The sequence below is a fragment of the Dipodomys merriami genome, unplaced genomic scaffold (assembly GCF_024711535.1).
Source record: "Dipodomys merriami isolate MVZ:Mamm:240054 unplaced genomic scaffold, mDipMer1.0.p SCAF_29, whole genome shotgun sequence".
Taxonomy (NCBI): domain Eukaryota; kingdom Metazoa; phylum Chordata; class Mammalia; order Rodentia; family Heteromyidae; genus Dipodomys; species Dipodomys merriami.
In genome coordinates this window covers 16601130-16628385 of record NW_027204381.1, presented here as the reverse complement: position 1 = coordinate 16628385, position 27256 = coordinate 16601130, and the positions used below count along the sequence as shown (strand labels likewise).

The following is a 27256-nucleotide window of genomic DNA, read 5'->3' as shown; positions in this document are numbered from 1 at the left end:
ATGTGTAGATTCTTGTCTCCCACCATGATTTCAGTGTTCACCAGCCACTCCACTGTGCCCAAAGACAGCACAGAGTAATGGTGTACAGTCCCAGGATGGCCAGGTAGCTTCGGAAGAGCAGTTGGTCAAAGCGATACAGGAGCGCCAACCACGCCACCTTCTGTTGGTCCACCTGCTCCTGAGTTTGGAGATGGTTGTTGATGGATCGAAGCTGGAACCAGATTTCCTTTAGGGTCCCTGACTGGACCCAGTGGTCTTGATAGATTGGGAATGCTGCATGATAGGGGAAAACATTCTAGATGAATCAGGTGCTACCAAGACCTGAACTTTTTCTTAAAATTGATGATGGTCTTATCTTTCAAGGAATGTTGTGGGGCAAAATACTGGGCAGTAGGCTGGGAGCTCTCAGAGAATATAACAGACTTGTCTATTGGCTCAAGCCATTTAGGACATTTTTCTGAGGTAGAGGTTGGTCCACATTGGTTCAGTTGGAGTATGGGAAATCCTCGTGTCCTGTGGGAATCACGACCTGGTGCAAAAAGCATGAATGGATGGTATACATGGAGAATGCCTAATGCTAGTGGGAAAGTGCTGGTTGTATGATTATCTTACCTTGCGTCTGAATAAAGACACAGGATCCTGAGTGTTTGACTTGCTGCAGTAATCCTGACAAAAGTTATGATGAATGCCTGTGTATACTTACCTTACTGCTCCCTGATATCCTGTTACCTGCCCCTTGGAATGTGCCCTTTGATCCGTCACCAAAACTTCCAGAGTCAGGCCTGTGCAATTGAACCCCTTACAAGCAGAGGATGGAAAAGACGCCTTGAGTTTAATCATGACTGTCGATTAAACTCATTCCTCGCCTCCCATGTTGATATTAAAATATGAAATGTGAAATATCACTATATGGGCAAACCTTTTATCCATCACCATGGTGTCTGCTGAATGGAACTGGCACTGGAGCTTCAGGGGCCTGGGATGAGTCTTACACTTCTTTTCATAACTGTAACTAAAATCTATATACTATCTCTCTGTTTCTGTCTGTCTGTCTGTCTGTCTGTCTGTCTGTCTGTCTGTCTCTCTCTCTCTCTCTCTGTGGGAATGAGTTTAATCGACAGTCATGATTAAACTCAAGGAGTCTTTTCTTACTCAGAGAGTAAGAGACAGAGAGAGAGGGAGAAAGAAACAACTTTCATGCCAGAACTCTGCTATTCTGTAAGTTAACAGTTCAGTGACATTAGATAATTGGATAAAACTGGAAAATCAAACAAGCTGAAGATGAGTGAGGATTTGACCTTCAAGCTAAAATGACCTCTATCAGAAGGTAGCCTTCTGTCCCCAGCAATAAGTATAACACAAGCACTATGAAGCGGGTCTTTTAGATTCTACACATATTCCAACCTTTGCCCTCCTGCTTCCCCAGTCTACACTGACTCCAGCAGTGATAAAGAAGTTAAGACCAAGATCTCAAGGCTTCTCACCAACCTGTTACCCCAGCACGCTGGGCCCCAGGGTCTATTCTAGAGCCATCCACATCAACACACCCCTGAAGGCACCGAAGGGGTTGTTTCTGCCCGCTGCTCCGCTCACTGAGGAGGAATCTGATCAACATGATGGATTTAGACAAGCTGAGCACCAAGAGGGCCATGCAGACTGTGAAGAAGATACCTAGAGAAGATGCCAGAGCAGAGAAGAGGGAGTTAGCTGGAATCTCTTTCCTTTCTCCAACCTGAAGGGTGGCATCAGATTGTCGATAGGGGGAAGGTAAGAAGAGTTAGGTGACACTGGAGCTGCTTACCAATTAGAGAGATGCTCCCTGCGCTCCTTGGCACCTCGTCAGACATGTTGACCCTGAAGACAGTGTAGCCCACCAACACATTGGTCTTGAACACAATCCTGGCACGGCAATTGGGTGGCAGGTAGAAACTGCCCAGGTCCACAAGCATCAGGAAGATGCTGGGAATCAGCAGGCTGACGACATAGGTTAGAGGGCATCTGCGAATCACTACCTGGCCAGGGACAAGAAATCCACTGAATCTAAGATGATGGACTAGTGTTCAGTTAAACCCATAGCCATTAAATTCCATTAAATCTTAACATTCTTGCCTAAGGCAAAAAGTCTGTTGTTTATCTTAGAATTACTTTTGGGGCCATTTTGTGGTTTACAAAGGCTCCATGTTAAACTTTAGTTATAGTAATATTAAGCATTAGCCACGTGAATCTTAATAATTTTAATATTGACAGCAATAAAAGAAAGCTTTTGGCATTTATTTACCACTTGCTGCGTGCAAAAACATGAGGCTGTTTTGTATGTTTATTGAATTCAATCCTCACAACTTTGAGGCCTAGATATTATTATTTCTGTTTTACCATAAGAAAATACAGATTCAAAAAGGTTGGATTACTTATCCAAATTCATATAGCTGATGAGAAACTATCTTAAAATCAAAATCTTCCTTCTCTTAAAATACTATTTATTATGCAACATCATTTCTTATTTTCAGTTCATTCTATCTCCTTACTTGGAATGGGAGCTTCTTAGCTAAACCTGGGGAGTTATCAGAGTCTGGGAAGGAGTTAATATTACTAGGAAATTTGGAAACTTCCTAGTAATATCACAAGTCTATTTGCAAGGTATGGGCTGGCTATAAAAGATCATAAGAATAAAGAGAGTGTCCCAGGGCTTCTTGGAACTGAGTGAGCTGATGCCATCCTTAGGCCTGAAGGAACCAAGTGCTCGGAGTAGTGCCTAGACATAGTGGGAGAGGAATCTATGCAGAGAGATGGGAGCTTTCTCCTAGGGACACAGCCAGCCTGGCAGTGACTCCAGGGGAGGGAAATGAAGAAATAAGTAACTCCTCAGTCCCCTCCCTCCCTCCAATTTCCTTGCACTACTCCATTTCCTATCTCTCCTTAGCTAAGCATGACCAAGGATCTCATTTCTGCAGCCCCAGTTCAGTCTCCAGGAGCAAAGAGCAGGGAAGAGAAGGGGAGGTAGATGTCTACAGTAGGGTAAACGGAAGCCATCCAACTCAGGCTGCACTATGGGCACCATAATGAGCCACTGAGTGGCTGTTCAATATTGGAATTCAAGTCATAAAATCATTGTTGCTGTTGCCACTTTTCTTACCTAGCTTCTCTGGGAGAGTAATGGGGAGTGTCTTCAAGAAACACATATTCAGGGCTAGGAATGTGGCTTAATGGTAGAGTGCTTGTCTACCATGCATGAAGCCCTGAGTTTGGTTCCTCAGTACCGTATAAACAGAAAAAGCTGGAAGTGGCGCTGTGGCTCAGAAACAGTGCCCAGGCCCTGAGTTCAAGCCCCAGGACTGGCAGAAAGAAAGAAAGAAAGAAAGAAAGAAAGAAAGAAAGAAAGAAAGAAAGAAAGAAAGAAAGAAAGAAAGAAAGAAAGAAAGAAAGAAAGAAAGAAAGAAAGAAAGAAGGAAGGAAGGAAGGAAGGAAGGAAGACATATTCTAGTCATGGGAGATGGTGCACTCCTATAATCTCCACACCAGAGAGACTAGGGCAGAAGGGTAACCTGGGTTACACAGCATTACAGAGCAAGTTTCAGGCTATCCTGGAAGACAAACTATATTGTCATCCCTCCTAAAATTAAAACTAAGGAATGGCAAGACTTCTCTCTCCACTAGGCTCTAAAGTCACATCTCATCACATGTCTGAGAAGGTGTTAATCCGAAAGGGGTCCCATGTCAGATCTTTTTTGGGGGGGAAGGAGGGGGATCATAGGGCTTGAACTCAAGGTCTGGGCACTGCCCTTGAGCTTTTTTGCTCAAGACTAGCACTCTACCACTTGAGCCACAGTGCCACATCTGGATTTCTGATATTTATTTGGAGATAAAAGTCTTATGGGCTTTCCAGACAGGCTGGCTTTGAACCACAATCCTCAGATCTCTGCCTCCTGAGTAGCTAGTATTACAGGTGTGAGTCACTGACAGTGGGTATTCAATAAAGCTTTGTCAGACAAATGGACTCTTTGCTTTTGGATTTGTGCAGAAATAATGGCCACCATCTCCTTTTTTATAAAAAACAAAACACACACAAAACAAACATCCAAACAATAGGATGGTTTATATGTATTCGACAATATGCTGGATGCTTTTATAATTAGGTTGTGATTTATTTAATCCTCACTGCCAACATCAGCTAGTAATATCCTCCACTTTATAGATGAAAAAAACAACTCAGTTCTCTCAAATAAGCTAAGTGGCCGAAGTGGGTTGTGTCCCCCTATATCGTGATTTCTAGTATTCTTTACCACTGAGACATAGCTATAACCCTTGATTCATTAGGACCTTTGAGTGGACTCCAGGCTTTCCTCCCACATCTGTGTCTCCCGCTCTGAAAGAGAATCAAAGAAATGAACCAAGGCCAGAGATGTGATGGAGAGGCTCGTGAGGGAGCAGAAGGTGGTGGTTGTGGTGGTGGGTGGGTGGGTGAGGAGTCTGGACACCACATTCCTGGAGAGAATGAAACCTTGCCACCCATGAGATCTGGGAGCACATCCCAACTTGGTGGAGCTTGGCAGGCCAGAGCCATTTGGCGGATTGTAGTCTGGCTGTTGTCTTTCACATTAAACATAATTGGCTGCAAATATCTACACCAGAACAACACTCACTTGCTTTACAATAATTTGCTTAAAAGACATTCTACCAAAGTGCAGTCAACAGGAAAACGCAACAAAATTAGCTGTCATCAACCTGCACCTCTCAAAAGCCCATCAATGAATATGACCAGGGTGGGTGGGATGAGGTGGGGGGCAGGAGAAAGGGGGTCAGATGGTCAGAGACCATGGGAGTTTTATGTCATGCTCCATGCTGAGCTATTGGTGGTCTGGCCTATGAAGATAGGAAGTATGCTGACCAAGCCTGATTTTCCAGAGGGTAGAAATGAGAGAACCCCCTGGAGACTTCATGGCAGATTATTATTATTATATGAAGGGAAGGAAAGACAAGGAATACCACCCACAAGGTACAGTAGGCAGGTGGGTTAAGTAGAAAGCATCCAGACTCATTACAGAAGAGGGTGGAGTTCCAGTGCACCTCAATTCTAAGATCCTGTAGGTCTGAGTCTAAATTAACCTCTTAGTGCTTTGATTCTCCACTCTTTTCTTAAAAAGCAGTTTACCTGTAATCTTGCCTAACATCCTGAGTAAAACTGAGATGAGTGTTGTGCTCTTTAAGTAAAAGTTCCTATATAATTAGCACAAGCAGAAATGATTCCTCTCCAGACAGAGGCTGATGTAGACATTAAATAAAAATCAAGACCAGAACCAAAGATGGACAGAGTAGCTCCTCAGACTCTCCCGTTTCCAAGACAGTATAGTTTTATCAGATCATCGATCCTCAGGATGTTGGGGGAGATGTATGGGAAGAGCTAAGATATTGAGAGAGGCAGCTGGCTTCATGGGCATGTGACCTGTTACAGTCATATAGCGTTCTGAATTTGGAAGAGACCTGTATGTAGTTTCATGCTCTGTTGGTACAATTTAGATATCTGTTACTGGGAAAGAAAGAAAGAAAGAAAGAAAGAAAGAAAGAAAGAAAGAAAGAAAGAAAGAAAGAAAGAAAGAAAGAAAGAAAGAAAGAAAGAAAGAGGGAGAAAGAAAGAAAGAGGGAGAAAGAAAGAGAGAGAGAGAAAGAAAGAAAGAGAGGAAGAGAGGAAGAGAGGGAGGAAGGAAGGAAGGAAAGAAAGAAAGAAAGAAAGAAGGGAGGGAGGGAGGGAGGGAGGGAAGAGAGAAGAGAAAAAGAAGTGGGGAGAAGGAAGGAAAGCTAAGAAAGAATCATATAGATGGAGTAGATACAATCAAAATGCATTACACGTATGTTGTAGGCTAATAAAAAAGAGAAAAGGGAAACAGGAGAGAAATACTTGATATTTGAAAAGGGGCCTTCCATTTTTTATACTGCATCAAGCCTTTCAAATGGTGTTAATTGTCCTGTCAGGAGCAATTCCATATTAGATGTCAACTTGCAGCAACTGAAGACAGAAGGGAAAGACTAAAGTATCTGGGTGGACAATAAGTTTCCCAAACAAACTTTTCTATATCCACCTGGTTTACAAAATTGGAAAGCTGGATAAATCTCTGAAAACCACTTCACCCATTCCCCCCAATTTAGCAAGAACATTTCTATTCCTAAGCCAAACCAAGCAGTAGCTACATTAGGGCTACCTTCCAGAGCAAGAGACCCCCCTTTTTCCTCAGGTGGAGTTAAAGGAAATGTTACTATGAGCTAGAAGAATTTCTCTATCAACCATGTACAACCTAAAGAAACAGCCTCCAGAACTAGAAGAGGATTCATTTCTGTTGGGAGTACTTCATTATGATAGCCTCATGAAGCTGATAAAGATGACTTGTCTGGCATTTACAATGTGGGCACAGAAAGATTGAGCTAGAATATACTCGATTATGTTTAGTTGGGTTAGGTACGTGGTTTCTGGAGTCAGACTGATTGGGTTTGAGTGGAAGGTCCACTAGTCACCCTGAAAGGCATTTCTCTGCATCCCAACCCATCAATTTATAAAAATGCAGATGTGGCCAAGTGCTGGTGGCTCACGCCTGTAATCCTAGCTACTCAGGAGGCTGAGATCTAAGGATCATTGTTCAAAGCCAGCCTGGGCAGGAAAGTCTGTGAGACTCTTATCTCCAATAAACCACCAGAAAACCAGAAGTGGCGCTGTGTCTCAAGTGGTAGAGTGCTAGCCTTGAGCTGAAGAGCTGAGAGACAGCTCCTGGGCCCAGAGTTCAAGCCCCACTACCGACAAAATAAAAGCCAATGTGATGAGTACTTATATCTCATGGGAATTTAAGGATGCTATACATAAACTCCTAAGGACAAAAAGCAAATGCTCAATTTTGTGGTTGCTGTCATGGCTCTCTAGGCTGATTTTAATGTTCAGGAGAGATAGTGCAGTCCTTTTTCATTCATCTTACGACTTCGGCATGACCGCTGAGCCTAACGTGGATAAGAGCAGAAAAGATGTTGACTGAATTGCACTGGAGTCTGTTACGAATGCTTTCAGTCCCAGTGGAGTAGGAGTGTGGAGTTAGCCAAGTGGGCTCTAGCCCCTTGGGGTCAGTTATTCTGAATGCCCTCAGTCTCATGGATCATTCTAGAACCAGTAACCCAACAGAAGCTGGAGAGCTGGTGCATCACCAGCAGAGTGAAACACTGCCCTTTGCAAACCTGCCCCTACCTCGAGCCCATCGTTCCTAATGGACTAAAAGGAGCCGGTGTCTTTAAATTCCACAGAAAGAGAAGAAAAAAAAGCACTTTAGTTTCAGTTTGTGTTCTCCATTAGACACCCTTCAGGTGTTAGCAATATTATGCCACAATTTCATTATCCATTAAAGCCAGGTAATAATAAGTACACAAAGGTATTTGGAGCCTATTGGTGTTAATGAAAGAGATCAATCTAATTCAGAATGTGTATGTGGAGAGCTCCTTGGAGATGGAATAGACCCCAAGGTTGGCCTCTAATTGCCTGCTTGATGGCGGACCCTACCAGTACTCAATTTTGCATGACCGTCTTTAAAACATAGTTGGAATTTTGACACCCAGACTCACGCTTAGTATGGAAACCCATTTTCCCCCTCTCCCAAGCCCCTCCCAACATTCCCAGTTTGGAAAGTTGCTACTATTTAAATAAGATCCTTGAACCTAGAGTAAGGGTTCCTTGGATCTGGACTGTAGGTTGAATTGGATGAGCAGGAATGATGATTTCCTGACTACTTGAGTGACCCTGGAAGGATTTCTAGGGCTTTACTCTCCTTTCTCTCTCTGTCTCTGGCTCTGTCTCTGTCTCTCTCTCTCTTTGTCTCTCTCTGATGGTGTTTAGAAGGATCTTCTATCCCTTTTATAAACTGCACTTAATGGAAATCACAACAAAATTACCCTAATCTGGAAAGGCAAATTATGGTGGATAAAAAATGATGATAAGAAAAGCACCCTTCTCTCTTCAAAACACCCCTTTTCATTTTTTTCTACGAGTTCCCTGTGGGTACCCCAATTCCTGCCTGAATGAACACTTTACTCAGTGTGAGTCTATCTGTGGTAGGGCTGATTTAGTTCCCACAGTGTCCACCGTTTTCCATCCAACATGAGTTTCTACATTTTTTTCCCTACCTCCTCCCACTTTTACCCTCATTCTTCAAAAAAAAATCACCGCCATACAGAAATCGAATGCTCACCCTGCTGTTTCTGGGAACCAGCACCTCCAATAATGTATTGAAGGAAACCTTCCCTCCCATGGTTGCTGGATTGGGTCCCGGGCTGCACATAAACATCCTTATAGAGAGAAGAGGCTTCTCTGGGCCCCCTGTGGAATGTAGTCCGACTCCAAAGCATCAGTGATGCCCTCTGATAAACAATACGTGTTCCAGCGCCAGCAGCTGTGATTGCGCATTAGCTGAAACTAACAGGGCCTCCAGAGCATTTGATTTAGTGTAAGTGGCAGCAGTATATGTTAGGCATAGGATGGAGGTTTATTTAGAATAGATCGTTGTCTCTCCTGCCTGCCCCACCTGTCCCCAGCCTCCTGCAGGGCAGCCTGGACTGGGACACAGCAGGTGATTAGATTAGGAGGGAGATGGCCCTTTGCTGTCAGGACACTGGCAAGCCCAATACTGGTATGGAACTGGGCTCTGAATTTCACATCACTGGACAATTGAAGGACAGCTGGCTGCCTTAGATGCTAAATTCAGAGTGGGATGTCTGATGCAAAGTTAGAGAACAATTAATCCAGGCATGGTGCACATGGCACCTAGGACCATGAAGGCTGAGAATTGAGAGATGGAAAACTGTGATGGTTATGTACATTACTTCTTTCTAAAGCTGAGAATGACTCCTAAGTCCTGCTAATACAACCTGTGATTGTAATCAGGATTCTTAACTACTCTGTTTCAGAGAATTAAGACAAAAGCAAGCTTTTCTTTTCTTCTTTCCTTCCTTTCTTCCTTCTTTCTTTTCTTCCTTTCTTTCTTTCTTTCTTTCTTCCTTTCTTCCTTCCTTCCTTCCTTCCTTCCTTCCTTCCTTCCTTTCTTTCTTTCTTTCTTTCTTTCTTTCTTTCTTTCTTTCTTTCTTTCTCTCTTTCTTTCTCTCTTTCTTCCTTCCTTCCTCTTTGTCTCTGTCTCTGTCTCTTTCTATTTGTATGCCAGTATTGGGGCTTGTTCTCTCCATTGGATTTTGTGTTCAAGGTGGTGCTCTACCACTTGAGCCATACCTCCACTTCTGCCAGTTAATTGGAGGTTAGGAGTCTCACAGATTCATCCTCCCTAGGTTGGTTGCAAAATAGGATCTTCATTTGGCAGTGTCTTGAATAGTTAGGCTTTTCAGTGTGAGTTACAGGTGCCTAGCTTGGAAGTTAGCTTTATTAGGTAACCCATCTCAGCCTTCAGAGCATAAGCATGGGGGAAAGTTCCAAGAGCCTGAGATGGAATGGATGCCCGCCTCTAGCAAACCTCCATGTAAACATCATAAGAAAGGAGGAACAGAACAATGAAGAGAGGAAAGGAATTGGTCCATGGTTCCTAGATTCAGGGACATCTCCCCTTAGTTAAGCCATTTTCTACCATCTCTGTTGGTCATATAGAAACTTCTCAGTTGCTGCTGAGAAGATAAAATAATAAAAGGGACATGTAAGTATAAATAATGGGTGCTACATGGAGGGAAAAGGAGCGGCTAGAGACCAAGAGGGAGAAGAAGTAGAGGGAGAGGGAGGAGAGGGAGAGGGAGCAAGAGACGGAAAGGGAAAGCATGCTTGTGAGTATGTTGCGTGCTTGCACACCTGCTTACCTGCTCCTCTCCTGCCTCTGCTTGTCTCCTCCGTGCAGTGTGGGTAATGGCGTGTGCAGGGTTCTTGCAGTACTTGGTGGGGGACTAAGTTCCACCTCTCACGTGCTTCTCTCTCACATTTCCTTTAATGCTCTCCATTATTGGGGCTGCATTAATAATGTTTTCAGGCTGATATCTTTAAAATTAATGAGGTGTTTACTCTTAGCCAAGAAACCCATTGAAATTAAAAAGAAGAAGAAAAGCATTCTTGGATTGTTGGTTTGTTTGGCTTTCCTTTGTTCTCACTTTAAAAAAAAAAAAAGGTGGACACAGCCTGGGATGTGGTAGAATCCTTGCCTAGCATGCACAAGGCCTGCTTTTCTATCCTTAGCACCATAGACACAAGAAAAAAATGGACAAGTGGACCTCAATGCACACTTCACTAAAAAAAAAAAAAAAGCAGAATTCTATGCAAGCAATCTCACTTCACCTCATTGCTAGAAAGGTTAAGTTGTGGTTCACTATTAATAGTCAGTGCTGTACATTAGTTAGGATTGAACCCTAGTCAAGTTTGAGGATCTAATTTAACAAGAGCTTTGCTGGGAAGTGGCATGCAATGTCTTCTGGCCTATGGAGGAGGTCTGTGCCTCGATCATAACACAGCCACTGTAACCACAGCACCCACATCTAGTCTAAATGTACCTTCTTATTCCAAAGGCATATGTTCAGGAGAATGCCTCTTGCATGCAGTCCCAAACTGCCTACAAACTCCATTTTTCAATTGGATCCATTACTTGACATGAAAACCTACACACACACACACACACACACACACACACACACACACACACACACACACACACACACACACACACACACACACGAATGCTCCACCAGCCAACTCTGTACACAAAAGCAGAGTGCCCTGCTATATACCAACATTGAAAGTCTACCCATTATGTAAACTTGTTTCTGACCTCATGTCTGACGGTTTACCAAGAAAAGCCGAGGAGAGGAGAGAGCTCCTTCTAGAATACAAAGCAGAGGCTTGCACCTAATGTACCCCTAACCCACCCCTCAATGTCCAAAGTTTCCTGGGAACAATGTGGCTGAAAGAATTCCCAGGATGCATCAGAGGAAGGTGGGGTCTCAACATGTCCTTCTTAACATTTATTCCCTCTGACTTAGAAGCTACTAGTGGTATCCATGAATTCTGCAGGTGAGTATAAACTAGCCCTTCAGATAGTCATGTCAATAAAATAAACATTTTTAAAAACTGATTGTGGGGCTTGAAGTTCAGGGCCTGGGCACTGTTCCTGCCCAAGGCTGGCGGTCTATCACTTTAAGCCACAGTTCTACTTCAGATTTTTAGTTGATTAATTGGATGTAAGAGTCTCATCGACTTTCCTGCTCGGGCTAGCTTTGAACCATGACCTCAGATCTCAGCCTCCTGAGTAAGATTACAGGCATGAGCCACCAGTGCATGACTAATAATAAGAATATTTTATGCATCTTGATCCAGAATTAATCCATAATTTTCTCTATTAAAGGTTACCTGGTTTCCTTCATATGTGATAGCTAGAATTGGCCAATAAACCTATAAGTAAACACATTGGGTGGTATGCAAGTGGTTACAAATGTATTAATGGAAATAGAATAGATTCAAGGGAGAACTCAAAATAGTGCAATCCCTTAAAGAGACAAAGTCAAAACCTAACAAAATAAACACCAGGAAACAGGTACTTGAAAGAAAGGGGTAAGGTCAAGGAGAGGACTAGATGAATAAAGAGGAGAAGCGGGAGAAGGCAGTAAAAAATGCAATGTATAGGCTACAAAATTGAAAACAGTAAGAGAAGGGGTGGGTCGGGGGGATGGGTGAGAATGTGAAAGGGGTGACATTGATCAAGAGGCATTGTATTCATAAACTGCTCTGTTAAAAGGCAACGTACAACCCCTTAAAGATAATTAATTAAAAAAAGAAATTAAAAACAAAAGAACGGGACAATAATGTTGATGAGACAGTCTTTCCAATGTATTGCTGTAGCGGTGGCTCTGTGTGTGTGTGTGTGTGTGTGTGTGTGTGTGTCCCTTCATAGCAATTATAAGCAATCATGTTTGCAGGTACTGGAAGGTTTGAGGATTTCTCCTATAAGTGAGGGTTAAGGTCCCTGGTGTCTGAACCTCATTTTCTCCCCATGCATTTGTGGGATATCGGTGCAAAGATTCCAGGATTTTTCACGGGAGCTCTGCTCTCTGGAATGCTGGAGTTCAGACTGATGTCTAGAGCCAACAGCTTGGGTGGTAACGAATAACTACACAAGACAGAATGGAGGTTCCTCAGTCCCATATCAAAGACTAAAGACAAGTGGTGGCAAAGGCGAGAAAAGAAAGCACCTACATTAAACTGAATCTGTGCGAAATCCCCGGTGGCGACGTGTAGGACGTTGTACATTGAGGACACTGCTAGAATTTCCCACTCACTGTCATTAAAAAACGCCATCTTGTCGTGTTTAACGTCTTCTCTGTGTCTCAGCAGGCCCAGGTCTATATCTTCCACTGGAAATGAACAGAAATAATTTACTTTGCTGCTAGAAAGAGGTACCAGCATTTCTACCTCCCAATTCTCCTGGCCTCACATGCAGTCTTTTTCTTTCTTTCTTTCTTCCTTTCTTCCTTTCTTTCTTTCTTTCTTTCTTTCTTTCTTTCTTTCTTTCTTTCTTTCTTTCTTTCTTTCTTTCTTTCTTTCTTCCTTCCGTCCTTCCTTTCTTTCTTCCTTTCTTTCTTCCTTTCTTTCTTTCTTTCTTTCTTTCTTTCTTCCTTTCTTTCTTTCTTTCTTTTTCTTTCTTTCCTTCTTCCTTTCCTTCTTCCTTTCCTTCTTCCTTTCTTTCATTTTTTTTGTTTATTTATTTATTTATTGTTGGTCATTCATGGGGCCTGAATTCTGGGCCTGGGCGCTATCCCTCAGCTCTTCAGCTCAAGGCTAGCACTCTACCACTTGAGCCCACAGCACCACTTCTGGCTTTTTCTGCTTATGTGGTGCTGAGGAATCAAACCCAGGGCCTCATGCATGCAAGGCAAGCACTTTACCACTGAGCTACCTTCCCAGCCCCTGGTTTTCTTTCAATGAGGGAATAAAGGCAAGGAACCAAATCTTTCTAGTCATCAAAACAAAGCTATGGGGTCGGGGATTTAGCCCCGTGGAAGAGTGCTTGCCTGGAAAATGCAAGGCCCTGAGTTTGGTCCTCAGCTCTGGCGGGGGGCGGAGGGGTTCGGGGAGCTATGAATCTAGGGTTTGGAATTCACTATTGCACAGTATGAGGGAAATTGTACTGACTTCTAGAACATTGTCAATGGCAGTAGGATCATAATACTGTGGTTACAAATTAACAGCAGCCATGCTAGTTAACGACTTTGCACCTGGTCGAATTATAGCTAAATTATTGCCTGCAAGAAGAGATTTGGATTTTTAAATAGCCAATTAAATACAAAAATACAAGAGATGTGAAATTGTAATATAATTTCATCTGTGTGTGCCAATCCAGCATAGGTGCCAACTATCTATGGGTTTAACTCCTGAGTGTGTGTCTCTCTCCTGGTTTACCTGTGTGCAGAATGCTGTTGAAGGTAAAGCTGCAATTCTGGACATCAAATGGAAAAGCATAGGTCTGTAAACTGCATGCAGAGACCACTTGGATTGGCTTAGAGTTCTTAATAGTCCCCGATGAGTTTATATAAACATAGGGAAGGTCAGGGGATCTTTCAATGTCCACACTATTCAGAAGAAGAAGAAAACTCATTACACAGAGGGCTTCAGTCCTTTAAAAACATACACAGAGCTCAGCACTATTATGAGATGGAAGAGACCATAAGACTTAGGCTAACCTATCTCTGCAAATATGATGTACATGTCTCCAGACTATGATGTACCTGGGCACAGATGGGCTGAACAGTGAAGGGCCAAAGATTACCTCATTTGTTATTGCTGCATGTGGGCACAAACAAGTAACCTTAAGCACCAATAACCAAATCTGTATCTTAAATAATGTTGGTACAATGTACCTCCCAAGGACTGGACACCTGCCTCTCCCCACAAGAAATGAGTCCCAGGAATTCCTCAATGATAGAATCAATAAAACTCTCCTTTGTGGCTCTTCTTCACTGCCTGGAGTTTGAATTCAGGACCTTATGCTTGCTGATCAGGTGCTCTACCACTGGAGCCATACCCCTGTCCCCTTTTAACTCATGGTACTTCTAACCTATTTCCAATCTTCAGTTTGAGAGAACTCAAAGTAGCCACAATTGAGAATCATCAACCACTGGTCTGAGTAGACTATTTGGTCAAAACCTCATAGAAAGCATGGAGGCACCTGAAGTTCTAGCATTGGAGAAGCTAAGGTAGGAAGGTTGCCAGATTTGAGCCCAGCCTGAGCTACATAGCAAGACTTGGTCTCATAAGCTAAAACTAGAGAGGGATGGAGGCATGGCTCAACTAGTAGAGCACCTGCTTAGCCAGAACACAGTGAGTTTAATCCCTAGTACCACCATCAACAAACAACATCTGAAATACACTGGAGCACACTTACAATTCATTAATGATGATATCGGGAGCCCAGATGGCGCTGAGAGGCAGGGAGATCTCTTTAATCTCATCAAACTTGCTGGAGTTCCAGGACAAAAACTCATCATTCCAAACCTGTTAGTAGCCAAAAGGGAAACTTACCAAAATGCAACAGGTCAACCGAGATATGAATTACAAACTCAATTGATTAGTCCCTTGGTATTCTCTGTTAGGGAAAAAATATTTCCTGTCCAATTCCTTACAATGGTAGTCCCAACCAGGTCCATATCGTGAATGGAGTCTAATAAATTAGCCTACAGCAGATCTAAGGGACTATAAATGCAAAGAGACTATTTATTTCTTAGAATGACTGTATTTCTTAACACATCGGATCAGGAGTCCAGCATGCATAGAAGGAAATAGTCATTTACCTCATGGTACCACACTATTGTCTTTAGTTTTTGATTCTGTACATCCTGCAAAGCAAAAAAAAAATACACAACCATAGAATATAATGAAAATCAAAGCAAATTCAACACTAAATACAATTCAGAGGAAGAAAATCCAACCTAATCAAATAACTAATTTTATAAACATCACCTAGACCCTTCCATCCTCCTGTTCTCATTCACTGTCACCTTGAACTTTCCTATATTATCTGTGACAAAGTGGCACTTTGACTGCACTTGAAATTCTGAATGATTCCCTAATCTTTCTTCCAGTCTAATTAGTTACACCGCCATTAATCAAACTAAAAAAAAATGATCATCTTAACTGCTACCAAGCTAAAAAGATAAGAGCAAACTTTCATTTGAAATTAAGATACTACTCATAATCTTCAATGAGTATTATCTCAATTGATAATGACAGCCACTTCTCTAAAGTTACCTTTTGCTTTAAAAGAGACTAAGTTTAATGTAACTGAAGTATATTTTAGAAAATATAATCGATGAGATTCCTCATGCCTAAATGGGTCCAATTATTTTTCATAATAATGCCAATTATTTTTCATACCTAAACTAGTGAAGAACATTTTGAAACTCTGATGTTCCTGAGGATCTGAAGATTGGTCTCAAACTTGTGATTCTCCTGCTTCGGCCTCCTGAGTGCTGGGGTTGCAGGCATGCATGACTATCCCTGGCTAGGGACATGGTTTTTTAGGATATTTCCAGGGTATTAGGGGAAAGATGATATTAAAGTACTAAGGAGCTCTCTTTGAACTCATATTTTTCATTTCTTTCTGTGGATAGTCTGTAATTGTGAAGTATGCTCTTAAAATAAGTAGATAGAAAATCCAAGATGAAGAAACGTGAAAGAAAAGGCTAAAAACTATCTCTTCCCCTGATGACTTGTTTCAAAATCAGAGTGTTTAGAGAACTTTTTTTAAATTTCTGTAATATTTAGCCTATACCAAATGTTCAACAAATAACCATGATTGGGGAGTTGCTGGCAGGAGAGTAAATAATTAATTTATCTTCCCCAGTACTCTAAACACGTTAGAAATATGCATTCTTTGTGTGCAAGGTCAAGACTACCACTTTAAAGAATTGATATGGAGCCTGGAGTAGGGAGACGTTTAGTTTCTGAAGATGGTACAGAATGGTGCAATGCAGACAGACTAGATAGATAGGCCCAGTGGCTCTCCACATCACTGCCAAGAGAAACCATAAACTTTTAGAAAGTTTCTCCTTTTGTAACTAAGAAAACAAATTGTTAGTTCCTAAGCATGACTTGCTAAGCATCAAAAGAAAGAAGAAATGATGAACAAATTTGATTCACCCAACTTCAGTGGTTTGACAAAGACTGGTGGTGGAATCTATGGGTTCTACAGATTTTTATGGGCTTTAAATAGATACTTAGGAGAGGCAGGTTTTAAAGTAGCATGCAAAGGGAAAAGATTGCATTCACAAATATTTCCCCAAGGAACAGCTTGAGGGAGGACCAGAGGGGACTTACAGCCCTGATTGGCTCAGCAGGGGTCCTGGTAGTTGAAAAAAAAAAAAAAAGTCTTCTGCTGAGAGCTCAGGCTTATGGAAACAGGCTTCTTTGCTAAATTTTGCCAGCTGAAAAATCATGAAATATATCATACCTCACCCAGTAAAGCACAGAAGGCTCCGTTCTAGGCTGAATTACAGTCAGTGAAGATTCCCCACTGATAGAGGAAAAAAATAAGTTTAAAATGTAGTTTATATTACTAAGAAAGATAGCAGCTTAACTATGCTTTTACAAGAAGTATTTCTTTTACAGCTATGAATTGTCCTTACTAGTTTTATCTTAAATCACTGTCATATCAATTTGTAACTGTCATCGATTCAATCCCATGGCTGGGAAAAGGATCTCTTGTTTTGTTCTGTCTTTTTTTGTTTATACTGGGGTTTGAACTCAGGGCCTTATACTGGCTTAGCTGGCACTCTACACCTGAGTCATGCCTCCAGCCCTGTTTTTCACTGATTATTTTAGAAATGGAGTCTCCCAGACTTTTTCTGCCAGGCTGGCTTCAAATCTCAGTTCTCCAGATTTCAGCCTCTCGGGAGGAGCTAGAATTATAAGCATGGGCCACTAGTACCCAGCTACAATCCCTGTTATAATGTTTAATTATTACTATCATTTTGTGTAGTTGATTCTTATCAATTTCCATTCTGGGACCTCAGTTCCTCTTCCTCTTCTTGCCCATTGCTTTGTCAAGTACATGCAACAATAATGTTAAGACTTGTTTTTTTCCCCCTAAAATTTTAAGACTTGTCATTCAGCCCTAAAAAACACAATGTCAAAAAGTAGTTTTAGACTAAAACAAAATTCTTTTTTTTTTTTTTTTGTCAAAGGAAACAAGTTTCTCAATGCCAGCTGGTGAACATAATTGGTTCTCTGGTGACATTATTCACAGCTTTTTTTCTCTGTGTATTTCTCTCTCCTTTTCTGTAGATACCTTCTATCTTGCTTGTTAAAAGCAAAGGATATTTCAGAGAATTGGAATTCATTAGTCTTCCTAACAGAGGGAGTCTATTTAGATCTAAATTGGTGGTTAGCAAATATACAGATAATTCCCCCACATTCTTATTTATCTTTCCCAGTTTCGAAGACTATAGAAACAGATGCCTCAACGTCTGGCTGAGAGGCGCTAGTCAATGAACTGGAATACAAAGGTAGCTGGGAATTTGGAATTGACAAAACTCAATAGAAACAAATTGAAGCTCTTCACTGTTGAGTAGATTATCTCTATAATCAGATTTCCCTAAGGTACTCATAATACCCAGAAATGCTAAGACAAGACTGTAGTCCTTTACATAAACAAAACAGGAGGCAAAACATGATCCTGGAAACAAGGTGCTACAAGGAAAACTGAGATACAAATTCTTCCTCTCACACACCAGCTCCCCAGCAGTTCAGTGGCTGGCAGACGGATCCAACAAGTTACATGTTCACATTAGAATGTGCAGGTCTGTGCAGAATCTGAACACTTTGATCAAAACTGTCCCTGCCTCCATTTAGGCTAAGTTTAGGCTTAGCCAATCTAAATATAGTAAGAGTATTTAGAGTAGTCAAGTTATTGATAAGGATAATCCCAAATTGGGCATGGTGGCACATTCCTATAATCTCAGCTACATAAGAGGGAATAAAAAGCAAGACTCAACTAAAATACAGAGTGTAAAAATAATTTTAAATGAAAATGATGTCATAAGTTATTGGGGCATAGCTCAGAAGTAGAGCCCATGCTTAGAATGCATCGGGTTCGTTCTGAAGCATCGAAAACAAAACGAAATGAAAGCCTGGTGCTAGTGGCTCACGCCTGTAATCTTAGTTACTCAGGAAGCTGAGATCTGAAGATCATAGTTCGATGCCAGCCCAGGCAAGAAAGTCCATGAGATTCTTATCTCCAATTAGCCACCAGAAAACCCCCTTGAGCAGAAAAAGCTCAGGGACAGCGTCCAGCCCCTAGTTCAAACCCCATGACTGCCAAAAACAAAAAAGCAAGCAAACAACAACAACAACAAAAGTGAAACCAACTGACCTAGATTGAAAATAAAGAACATACCATGAAAAAATATATTTAAAAAAGCTCCAGGGAGAGAATACTATCAAAGAGGAAGAGGGGGATTTCATGATAGAAGGACTGGGTAATCAAGAAGACATAGAATCTTACATGTGTCTGTACCTAACAACAGTTTCAAAATGTATGATGCAAAAGTTGGCAGAACAAGAAGACAGAAAGAAAAATTACAACCATAATTGTGCATTTTAACATAGCACTTAAGGGAATTAGAGGGCCTTTAGGTCAAAACAAGACACAGAAGATTTTAACACTATCAACCACATGTATTAATTTGATATTTACAGAGCAACATTCTATTCAGCATTATAGTAAGGTCTTGGCTGGAGCAACAAGACAATTTTTAAAAAATAGAAATTTAGACATCGAAGAGAGAGAACTAAAACTATCTTTACTTCACAAAAACATGATCTTCTATAGAACCAATCTAAAACAAAGTACTAAAAGAAGTCTCTAAAAGAGAAATCAGGATCACAGTTTCCAAGGACAATTGATACCAGTCAGTTGGGTCTTGCTTGCTCGGTTTTTCTTGTTTTCTATTTTTTGGTTGGTTTTTTTTTTTTTTTTTTTTGGTAGTAGTAGGCAGGTGCTTTACCACTTGAGCCATGGTCCCCAGTCCCTTTTTGCTTTGTTTATTTAGGAGGTTGAGTACTCATTTCTTCATGCTGAGGCTGGCCTGGGCTTGGATCTTTCTACTTGCGCTTCCCTTTTTGCTAGGCATGATAGTTGTACACCATTGTACCTTGTTATTGTGCCTTTTTCATACCCATAATAACAGGGTGAAATGGAGTCTTGAGAACTTTTTACCTGAACTGGCCTTAAACCGTGATGCCTTAATCTCTGTCTCCCAAGTAGCTAGGATTACAAGCTTGAGCCATCATGTCCAGTTTTTTTTATGTTTTGGGTTTTTGTTGGTCCAGTCGTGGGGCCTGAACTCTGGGCCTGGGCGCTGTCCCTCAGCTCTTCAGCTCAAGGCTAGCGCTCTACCACTTAAGCCACAGCACCACTTCTGGCTTTTTCTGCTTATGTGGTGCTGAGGAACCGAACCCAACCCAGGGCCTCATGCATGCAAGGCAAGCGCTCTATCACTGAGCCACCTTCCCAGCGAATTTTATGCTTTTTTTTTTTTTTTTTTTAAGATGGAGCCTGTCATGGGCTGGGAAGGTGGCTCAGTGGTAGAGCGCTTGCCTTGCATGCCTGAGACCCTGGGTTCAATTCCTCAGCACCACATAAGCAAAAAGAAAAAAGCTGGAAGTGGCGCTGTGGCTCAAGTGGTAGAGCGCTAGTCTTGAGCTGAAGAGCTGAGGGACAGCGCCCAGGCCCAGAGTTCAGGCCCCATAACCGGACCAAAAAAAAAAACAGATAGAGCCTGTCTTTCTCATCTCCCTGTCTCCCTGTCTCTCTGCCTCTGTCTCTGTCTGTCTGTCTCTCTCTCTCCGTCTCTCTCTCTGTCTCTGTCTCTTTCTGTCTCTGTCTCTGTCTCTCTGTCTCTGTCTCTGTCTCTCTGTCTCTCTCTCACTCCCCATTTCCTCTTATAGTGCTAGGGATTGAACCAAAATGTTAGACAAACACTCTATCACTGAGCTACATTCCCAGACCTGGATCTCTTCTTAAATGTACTATTATCATGTTAAAGTAAAAAAAAAAAAAAAAAAAAAAAAAAAGTAAGCCAGGTTCTGGTGTCTCACACCTGTAATCCTAGCTACTCAGGAGGCTGAGATATGAGGATCATGGTTGGAAACCAACCCCAGGCAGGAAAGTTCCTGAGATTCTTATCCCCAGTTAACTACCACGCTGGAAGTGGAGCTGCAGCTCAAAGTAGTAGAACTAGCCATGAGCAAAAGAGCTCAGGGATAGTGCCAAGGCTCTGAGTTCTAGCCCCAGGACTAACCAAAAAAAAAAGTAAACTATAGAAAAAGATACCTGTTGCCATCTCTGGTTTCAGCAACATACATAAAATATGTACCTTAATCTATGGTTTAATCCATACAATATCTTCATCCTATGAAACTTGCATTGCTCTGCTATTTGCTTTTTACAATATAAGTAGGGGGGCTGAAAATTACAATTTTCCAAATAAATATTTTACCTCGGGCTAACTGCTGAAGTGAATATCACACAACTTCCCTCTCAGTTCAGAAATAAAAGCTCCCACAGAAAAGCATGGATGATTTAAAAGAAGATCAGCAGAAAGAGAAAGCTCAGCATGGCCCTTACCACATCCAATACAGTGTGGACCAACAGATCCAGGTAGACGGTAGTGGCCTCCGCCCAGTTGTGAACAGGTCTCACTTCCTTGTGATACTGCTGTAGTAACTGCGTGGTGAGATTATACAGGACAGAACCCCTAGAACCGGGTATGGCTGCGGCTAGAATTCCTGAAAAAGAAAGCTCTCACTGTGAAGATGAAAACAAGAAGCACCTGTTAGGAGACTTCAGACTATTGGAGACTCCTGTGGCTCTTAGTAGAGTATGGTCTTCAGTTCACCCCAATCTGCATAAATTCACAGCTAGCTGGTAGGCTCTCATGCCGATGCCTCTTTAAAGGAAACTGATAGCCTTAAGTGACTAATAGAGAAATTGCATTGTAAAGATAAATCAACTCCATCTCCAAGAAGGCAAAATCAGGTGCAATTGCATTTTACAGACATTGGTCATCTGGGAGACAATCCATTTTTACACTCCTATATCAGTCCCTCTGGAAGATGCCCACTTCCACACTTAATTCCCTCCTTGCTTTTTTGTTTTGTTTTGTTCCGGTCTTGGGCTTGAACTCAGGACCAGGGCACTGTTCCTGAGCTTTTGAAAATGTTCAAGGGTAGTGCCTTACCACTTGAGCCAGAGCTCCATTTCTGGCTTGTTCTGGTAGGTAGTTAACTGGAGATGAGTCTCAAGGACTTTCCTGCCAGGGCTAGTTTTGAACCCTGATCCTCAGAGCTCAGCCTCCTGAAGTGCTAAGATTACAGGCATAGTCATTAGTGCCTGCCCTACCCTCCTTGTTTTATTTTTAGTTCTGATTTTTCATTTTTATTTTTACTTTTTTAATTGACCTCATTTCTTTCTCTTTTTATTTTTTGTGTCCGTCATGAGGCTTGACCTCTGGGCCTGGGCACTGTCCCTTAGCAGTTCAGCTCAAGGCAAGTGCTCTACCACTTGAGCCACAGTGTCACTTCCAGTTTTCTGGTGGTTAATTGGTGATAAGAGTCTCACAGGCTTTCCTGCCTGGGCTGGCTTTGAACCTTGATCCTCAGATCTCAGCCTCTTGAGTAGCTAGGATTACACACGTGAGCCACTGGTGCCCGGCTCATTTCTTTTTTTAATTATTATCTCTAAGTAGTTATACAAAAATATTTCTTTTCCAATTATCTTTAAGTAGTATAAACAGACAAACAGGCTTCAACAGTTTATGAACACAATGCATCTTGATCCATGTGACCCTTTCCATTATTCTCTCTCAACCCTACCCATCCCCTCAATTTCTCATTTTTCATAGACAAAGCATGGACCCCCAAATAAGTTCTCTGTGTGGATTCCTATATGGTGGAATTAATAAGATTTCAATTCATGCTTTTCTGCTCAAAACTCTCTTTTCTCACATCGTCTGTCTTTGAATAAAACGCACTTGTCAGAAAATGAGATCTTTGTTTTGGGAAAATTCTGTCTGGGTCCAAGAAATAACCATTTCCTCTTGACCTAGGAATCTTGATTTGTAGAGGAGCCTTTGATTGGTGCCAAAGCAGAAGAAGCTGAGCAAAAGCAAGCAAGAGAAATGAGCACCGACAATTGGAAGTGACAAATTTGTCAGGGCTCTCTCTGAATTGCAAAAAGATATTTTGTTCACAAGCTTCACCGGCCCCTGAGGGAATTCAAAGCCTCGCTAAGGCATTGGACTGAAGCAAATTGCATACCACCTGACACGGTTATGTGATGAAATCTATCTGTAGTGTCCTGCGTTTGAATTCGCCTGGGCTCTCGCTGGTTTTGATGGCTATTTTGATGAGCTGCGGAAAGTTGGTAGGCTCCAGCAGGAAACTGTAAATGAGATCGCTTCTCCCCGTGAGACAATCCTGTTGATACCCATTCCTTTATGAATGATGTCATGTCACTTGCCACCACGGGCAGCAATTTCTAGTACGTGTCCGTGTGAGCATGACCAAAATGCTCACAATGAGGCAGGAGGGTGTGATGTCTGCTTCATTGCGGGGCAGTGTAATATTCCCTTTCAATAACCACGGGAACTGGGAATCTAATGAGCATTTTAATTTCCTAATTATTCACCCAAGAAGATGCTGAAAATGGTAAGAGCTATTCAGGCATGCAGGACTGAGGTGGGGAGCTGGGGGCAGAGGGGGAGGCAGCATTTTTAGGGCTTTTCTGAACTGTTATTGCCAGAAAGTATGCTGGGAATCTTTCTACCTGAGAACATTTCTCACTTGCCTACCCCAGAGAAGGGAAGTCAAGAGCATGAAGCAAAGCTGGTCCTGGTGTTCTTCCCAGAAACTTTAGCTTGGGGCAGCTTTGTTTTTACCACTCTTGGGGGCCCCCAATTCAAGTCTCAGTTGGGAAAATGCTGAAATGTAAGTGATGCAATACAGGCAACTATCTGAGACAGAGTTAAAAACATAAGCCTGGGGAGTAAGTTGTGTGCTCCCTGTCCCTTCTGCACATTCTTTTCTGTTCTCTTTCCTAGGAAACCATCCATAGGGTGTCCTGTAGATAAACACAAACTTTCTAGAAAGTGCCCAAGTGTTTCTAAGTCAGAAGAGGAAGTTCTGGAAATGAGGGCTTAGGAACAACAGAGAAACAAGTCCTAGAAAGAGAAAATTTATCAAGAAATGGAAGTGCACTTAAATAAACCAAAAGGGAAAAAAGAGTCCCTTGTTTAAGATAGGCAGAAATAATAAATTACATTTCTACTATAAATGCAAATTTGCCGGAGGAGAAAGATCAATGACAGGAAAGAGATTAAGGATTTAAGTGACCATTAATTAACAGTAAGCGATGCCCTTTGAAAGCTAATGTGACATTCACACGAGCAGTAAATGACTCTGAGTTCAGTGATGTTTCAACACTGATGGGAGCTATCAACAGACCAGGAAAGAATCCTTTCTAATTCTAACCTCTCTGAAGCTAATAATCAGCTTCATATAATTCACTTGTGTGGTTTCTGAGACATAGATCGTATTAGGGACTGAGCTATCATGCACTTGAGAGAGAGAGAGAATATTATAGAAATATTACTTTACCTCCCTTGTTTTGTTCACTTTTTTTTTTTTTTTTTTTGCTCTTTTATTTGTGCTGGCCTTGGGGCCTGAACTTAGGACTTGAATACTATTGCCTAGCTTATTTGCTCAAGGCTGGTACTCGACCACTTGAACCACTTCTGGATCTTTGCTGGTTAATTGCAGATGAGTCTCACTTGAACCATGATTCTTAGATCTCAGCCTCCTGAGTAGCTAGGATTACAGGAGTGAGCTACAGGTACCTGGCTTTATTTTCCTTGTTTTATGAATCATTCTTTCATATACCATCTCTCTATCTCACAATGCTTGGGGTACTTTTTGATGAAAAGATTTTTTAGTACACATCTTTACATATGGGTTCATATATCTGAGCGGATACAGGACATAGAGATTTAGATGATATATGTTCCATTGGTTACTTGTGGTGCCATTAAATACTTACTATATAGGCCAGGCACAGGGCTAAGTCAACCTTTCGTGTGCGATTTTGGGTGATTACTGCAGATGGGGAACCAGGAGCTCTAAGAGGTTAGTACTCTCTGAAGGCTTAGTTTGCAAACAAAGGAGGTGGAATTCAAACACAGTTGGTTTGTGACCCAAGCCCAAGCTCTTCAGCATGACTCCGAGACTATTAGGAACAGTGACAAGTCAAGGTGTACATTCTTGAGCCCACACTCCCAGGGCTGTTTTCTGTGGTTTGCTTCCAGATTACTAGTGTCTTATACATGTGTTACACCTTACAATTTTACAATCCTATTTTGATCTTCATGATTATCCCAAATAAAAGTGAATTTATAGAGACTGAACACCTAAGCTTGCCCAGGCCATGTGACTAATGGGTACTGTAGTCAGTGATACCATTCTCCCTCATGCAGATGCCTTCCACTCCAGCACACACACACACACACACACACACACACACACACACACACACACACACACACACACACACACACACACACACCACACCACACCACACCAGGAACAGCCAGGGATCTGTGATCAACTTGGCATTTTATTTCCAGATCATCTGGATATTAAACCAGTAAAGTTCCCAAGGGTAAATTTCTTTGTCACAAGTGTCCTCAGTCTATGAACCTACCTACGCAGTAGGCTGAGATCTGAGGATTGCATTTGAAGCCAGCCAGGATGGAAATATCCATGAGACTCTACTTTCCAGTTAACCAGCAAAAAGCCAGCAGTGGCCAGGCACTGGTGGCTCACAACTACAATCCTAGCTACTCAGGAGGCTGAGATATGAGGATATTGGTTCAAAGCCAGCCTGAGCAGGAACATCTGTGAGACTTTTATCTCCAATTAGCTATCAGAATACCCGAGTGGAACTGTGGTTCACAGTGGTAGAGCGCTAGCCTTGAGCAAAAATTGCTCAGATCTTGAGTTCAAGTCCCCCAACTGACCCAAAAAAAGCTAGAAGTGGAGGTGTGGCTCAAGTGGTAGAGCACCAGCCTTGAGTGATAAAGCCAAGAGAGACTGCAAGGCCCTGAGTTCAAGATTCAGTACTGGCATGCATGTGCATGCACATACACACATAAAGTATCCTTAGTATAAGTGATGGCAAAGCACTAGTTAAAAGACACAACTAAAACTTGTTCTCCTATAACAACAAAACTAAACCGTAAACACAAAACACTAGAAAGAATTCCATCTTCTTTTTTTTTTTGTCGGTCGTGGGGCTTGAAATCTGGGCCTGGGCACTGCTCCTCAGCTCTTCAGCTCAAGGCCAGCGCTCTACCACTTGAGCCACAGTGCCATTTCCGGCTTTTTCAGCTTATGTGGTGCTGAGGAATCGAACCCAGGACCTCATGCATGCATGCAAGGCAAGCACTCTACCACTGAGCCACCTTCCCTGCCCAGCATCATTTGTTAGCCAGGATTTATCACTGGAGCTGGCAAAAGTCAAGTGGTAGTCTCAGAAAGGTAGTCTCAGGCACTATCCTTGAGCTCTTCCGCTCAAGGTGAGCACTCTACAACTTGAGCCACTTCTAGTTTGCTGGTGGTTAATTGGAGATCAGAGTCTCCTGGCCTTTCCTACCCAGGCTGGCCTTGAACCATAATCCTCAGATCTCAGCCTCCTGAGTAGCTAGGATTACAGGAGTGAGCCTCTGGAGCCCCGCTGAATTTCATCTTCTTTACATTTATTTATTCTATTTTATCTCAGTTTCATATTGGCAAATTATTTTCTGCAAAGGAATCCATCTGGCATTTAAGAGAATTTCCTCTATTTTATTTTTTTCTTTTTGCTTATGTGGTGCTGAGGAATCGAACCCAGGGCCTCATGCATGCAAGGCAAGCACTCTACCACTGAGCCACCTTCCCAGCCCCTCTATTTTATTTTTTAAGGTATGCTTTTATCCTTTAAATATACAAGATTTTTATCATTAATTATAAGTGGATATTTTTTTTCTTGACCCAATCAAAAGCATTTCTAACATTTTTCTTTTCTTTTCTTTTTAATTTTTAGTTTCTTGGCTGCCAGATTCCTTACTCATGTGTGCAACTGACTTGTTCAGCTGTCAGTTACATTTTAAAACTTGAGAATTCAGATATAAGCTCCAAGAAACCACGAGAGAGTAGAGTATTGGAAAACCCCAGAATAAACATAAATGCTTGATTTATAAAGCATCAATTATATCCTAACATGGTTCAAATCAGTAGCACTAATAGCACCATAAAGTATTTTAAAAAATACTTTTCTGAAGTATGTTTTATTACTTTGTGTTGTTGTTTCATTTTTGTTTACTTTTCATTTGGTTTGGTTTGCCTTTTATTTAAGCCCATTTTTCTTTTTTGCTATTTAGCACAGTCTGGTCTTGAAGCTGTAATTCTACTGTAGCCTCCTTAATGCTGGGGTTACAGGTATGTATCACCATGCCCAGTTGTAAAGTGTTGTTTAAGATAACATTCCAAATTCTCAAGGCTTTAGTACCTGCCATTAAAATACATCCATCTTACAAAGTCAGATTAGATGTAAAGTCTATAATACCAAAATAACATACAGTTATCTGTAGTCATGACAAGTCTGTATGATTCTTTCTCTGGGCTGTTCTTAATAAAGCTTGTAATAAAGCCAAGTCTATGTCAAATAATAAATATACATTAGCTGTACTTAAAGGAAGATCTGAAAAGAAGTACCCTAAACATAATATAAGTTGCTACAGAATGTTTGGTTTCTAGAGAAGCAGAGCTTAAACAAACCATTATAATGTGCTGACACCTATTTTCAGCTACGTTGAAAAAGTTTCACACTGTGATATATGTGTGTATACATATATGTATACATCTGTGTGCAGTTGGAGGAACAGTTAGGCTGCTGGTCTCTGTGTAGCTTGGTAGGCTGGCATTTTATAGATGCAGAGTAAAAACGTCCAATCATGAGGCGTTCGGAGCACAATTGTGTATACTGTCTCTAGCGTCTGAGTGTTAAAACTCAATGCTTCGTAAAATCATTGAAAGAACTCACCTGTGGCAGACACCAGGACACAGGGCCACAGAGGAGACATCGCACTTGCCAATTGTTCTTCGGCAGCTACCAAAGAAGAAAAGTGACCGCTCTTCTACCAGATGCGATGCCGCTCAACTCTTCATGCCAGA

The 27256-nt window shown here is 41.7% G+C and overlaps 1 protein-coding gene across 1 annotated transcript; it reads right to left on the bottom strand.

Annotated features, from left to right (window-relative positions):
- Htr3b (5-hydroxytryptamine receptor 3B) lies at positions 1 to 27256 on the bottom strand. The gene is made up of 9 exons (XM_070038108.1): positions 27126 to 27256; positions 20619 to 20779; positions 14785 to 14829; positions 14379 to 14488; positions 13397 to 13566; positions 12194 to 12351; positions 1802 to 2012; positions 1489 to 1671; positions 1 to 273 (listed from the first exon to the last, which is right to left on the bottom strand). The coding sequence occupies exons 1-9, from the start codon at positions 27163 to 27165 to the stop codon at positions 38 to 40; spliced, it is 1314 nt and encodes a 437-aa protein (XP_069894209.1). The 5' UTR covers positions 27166 to 27256; the 3' UTR covers positions 1 to 37.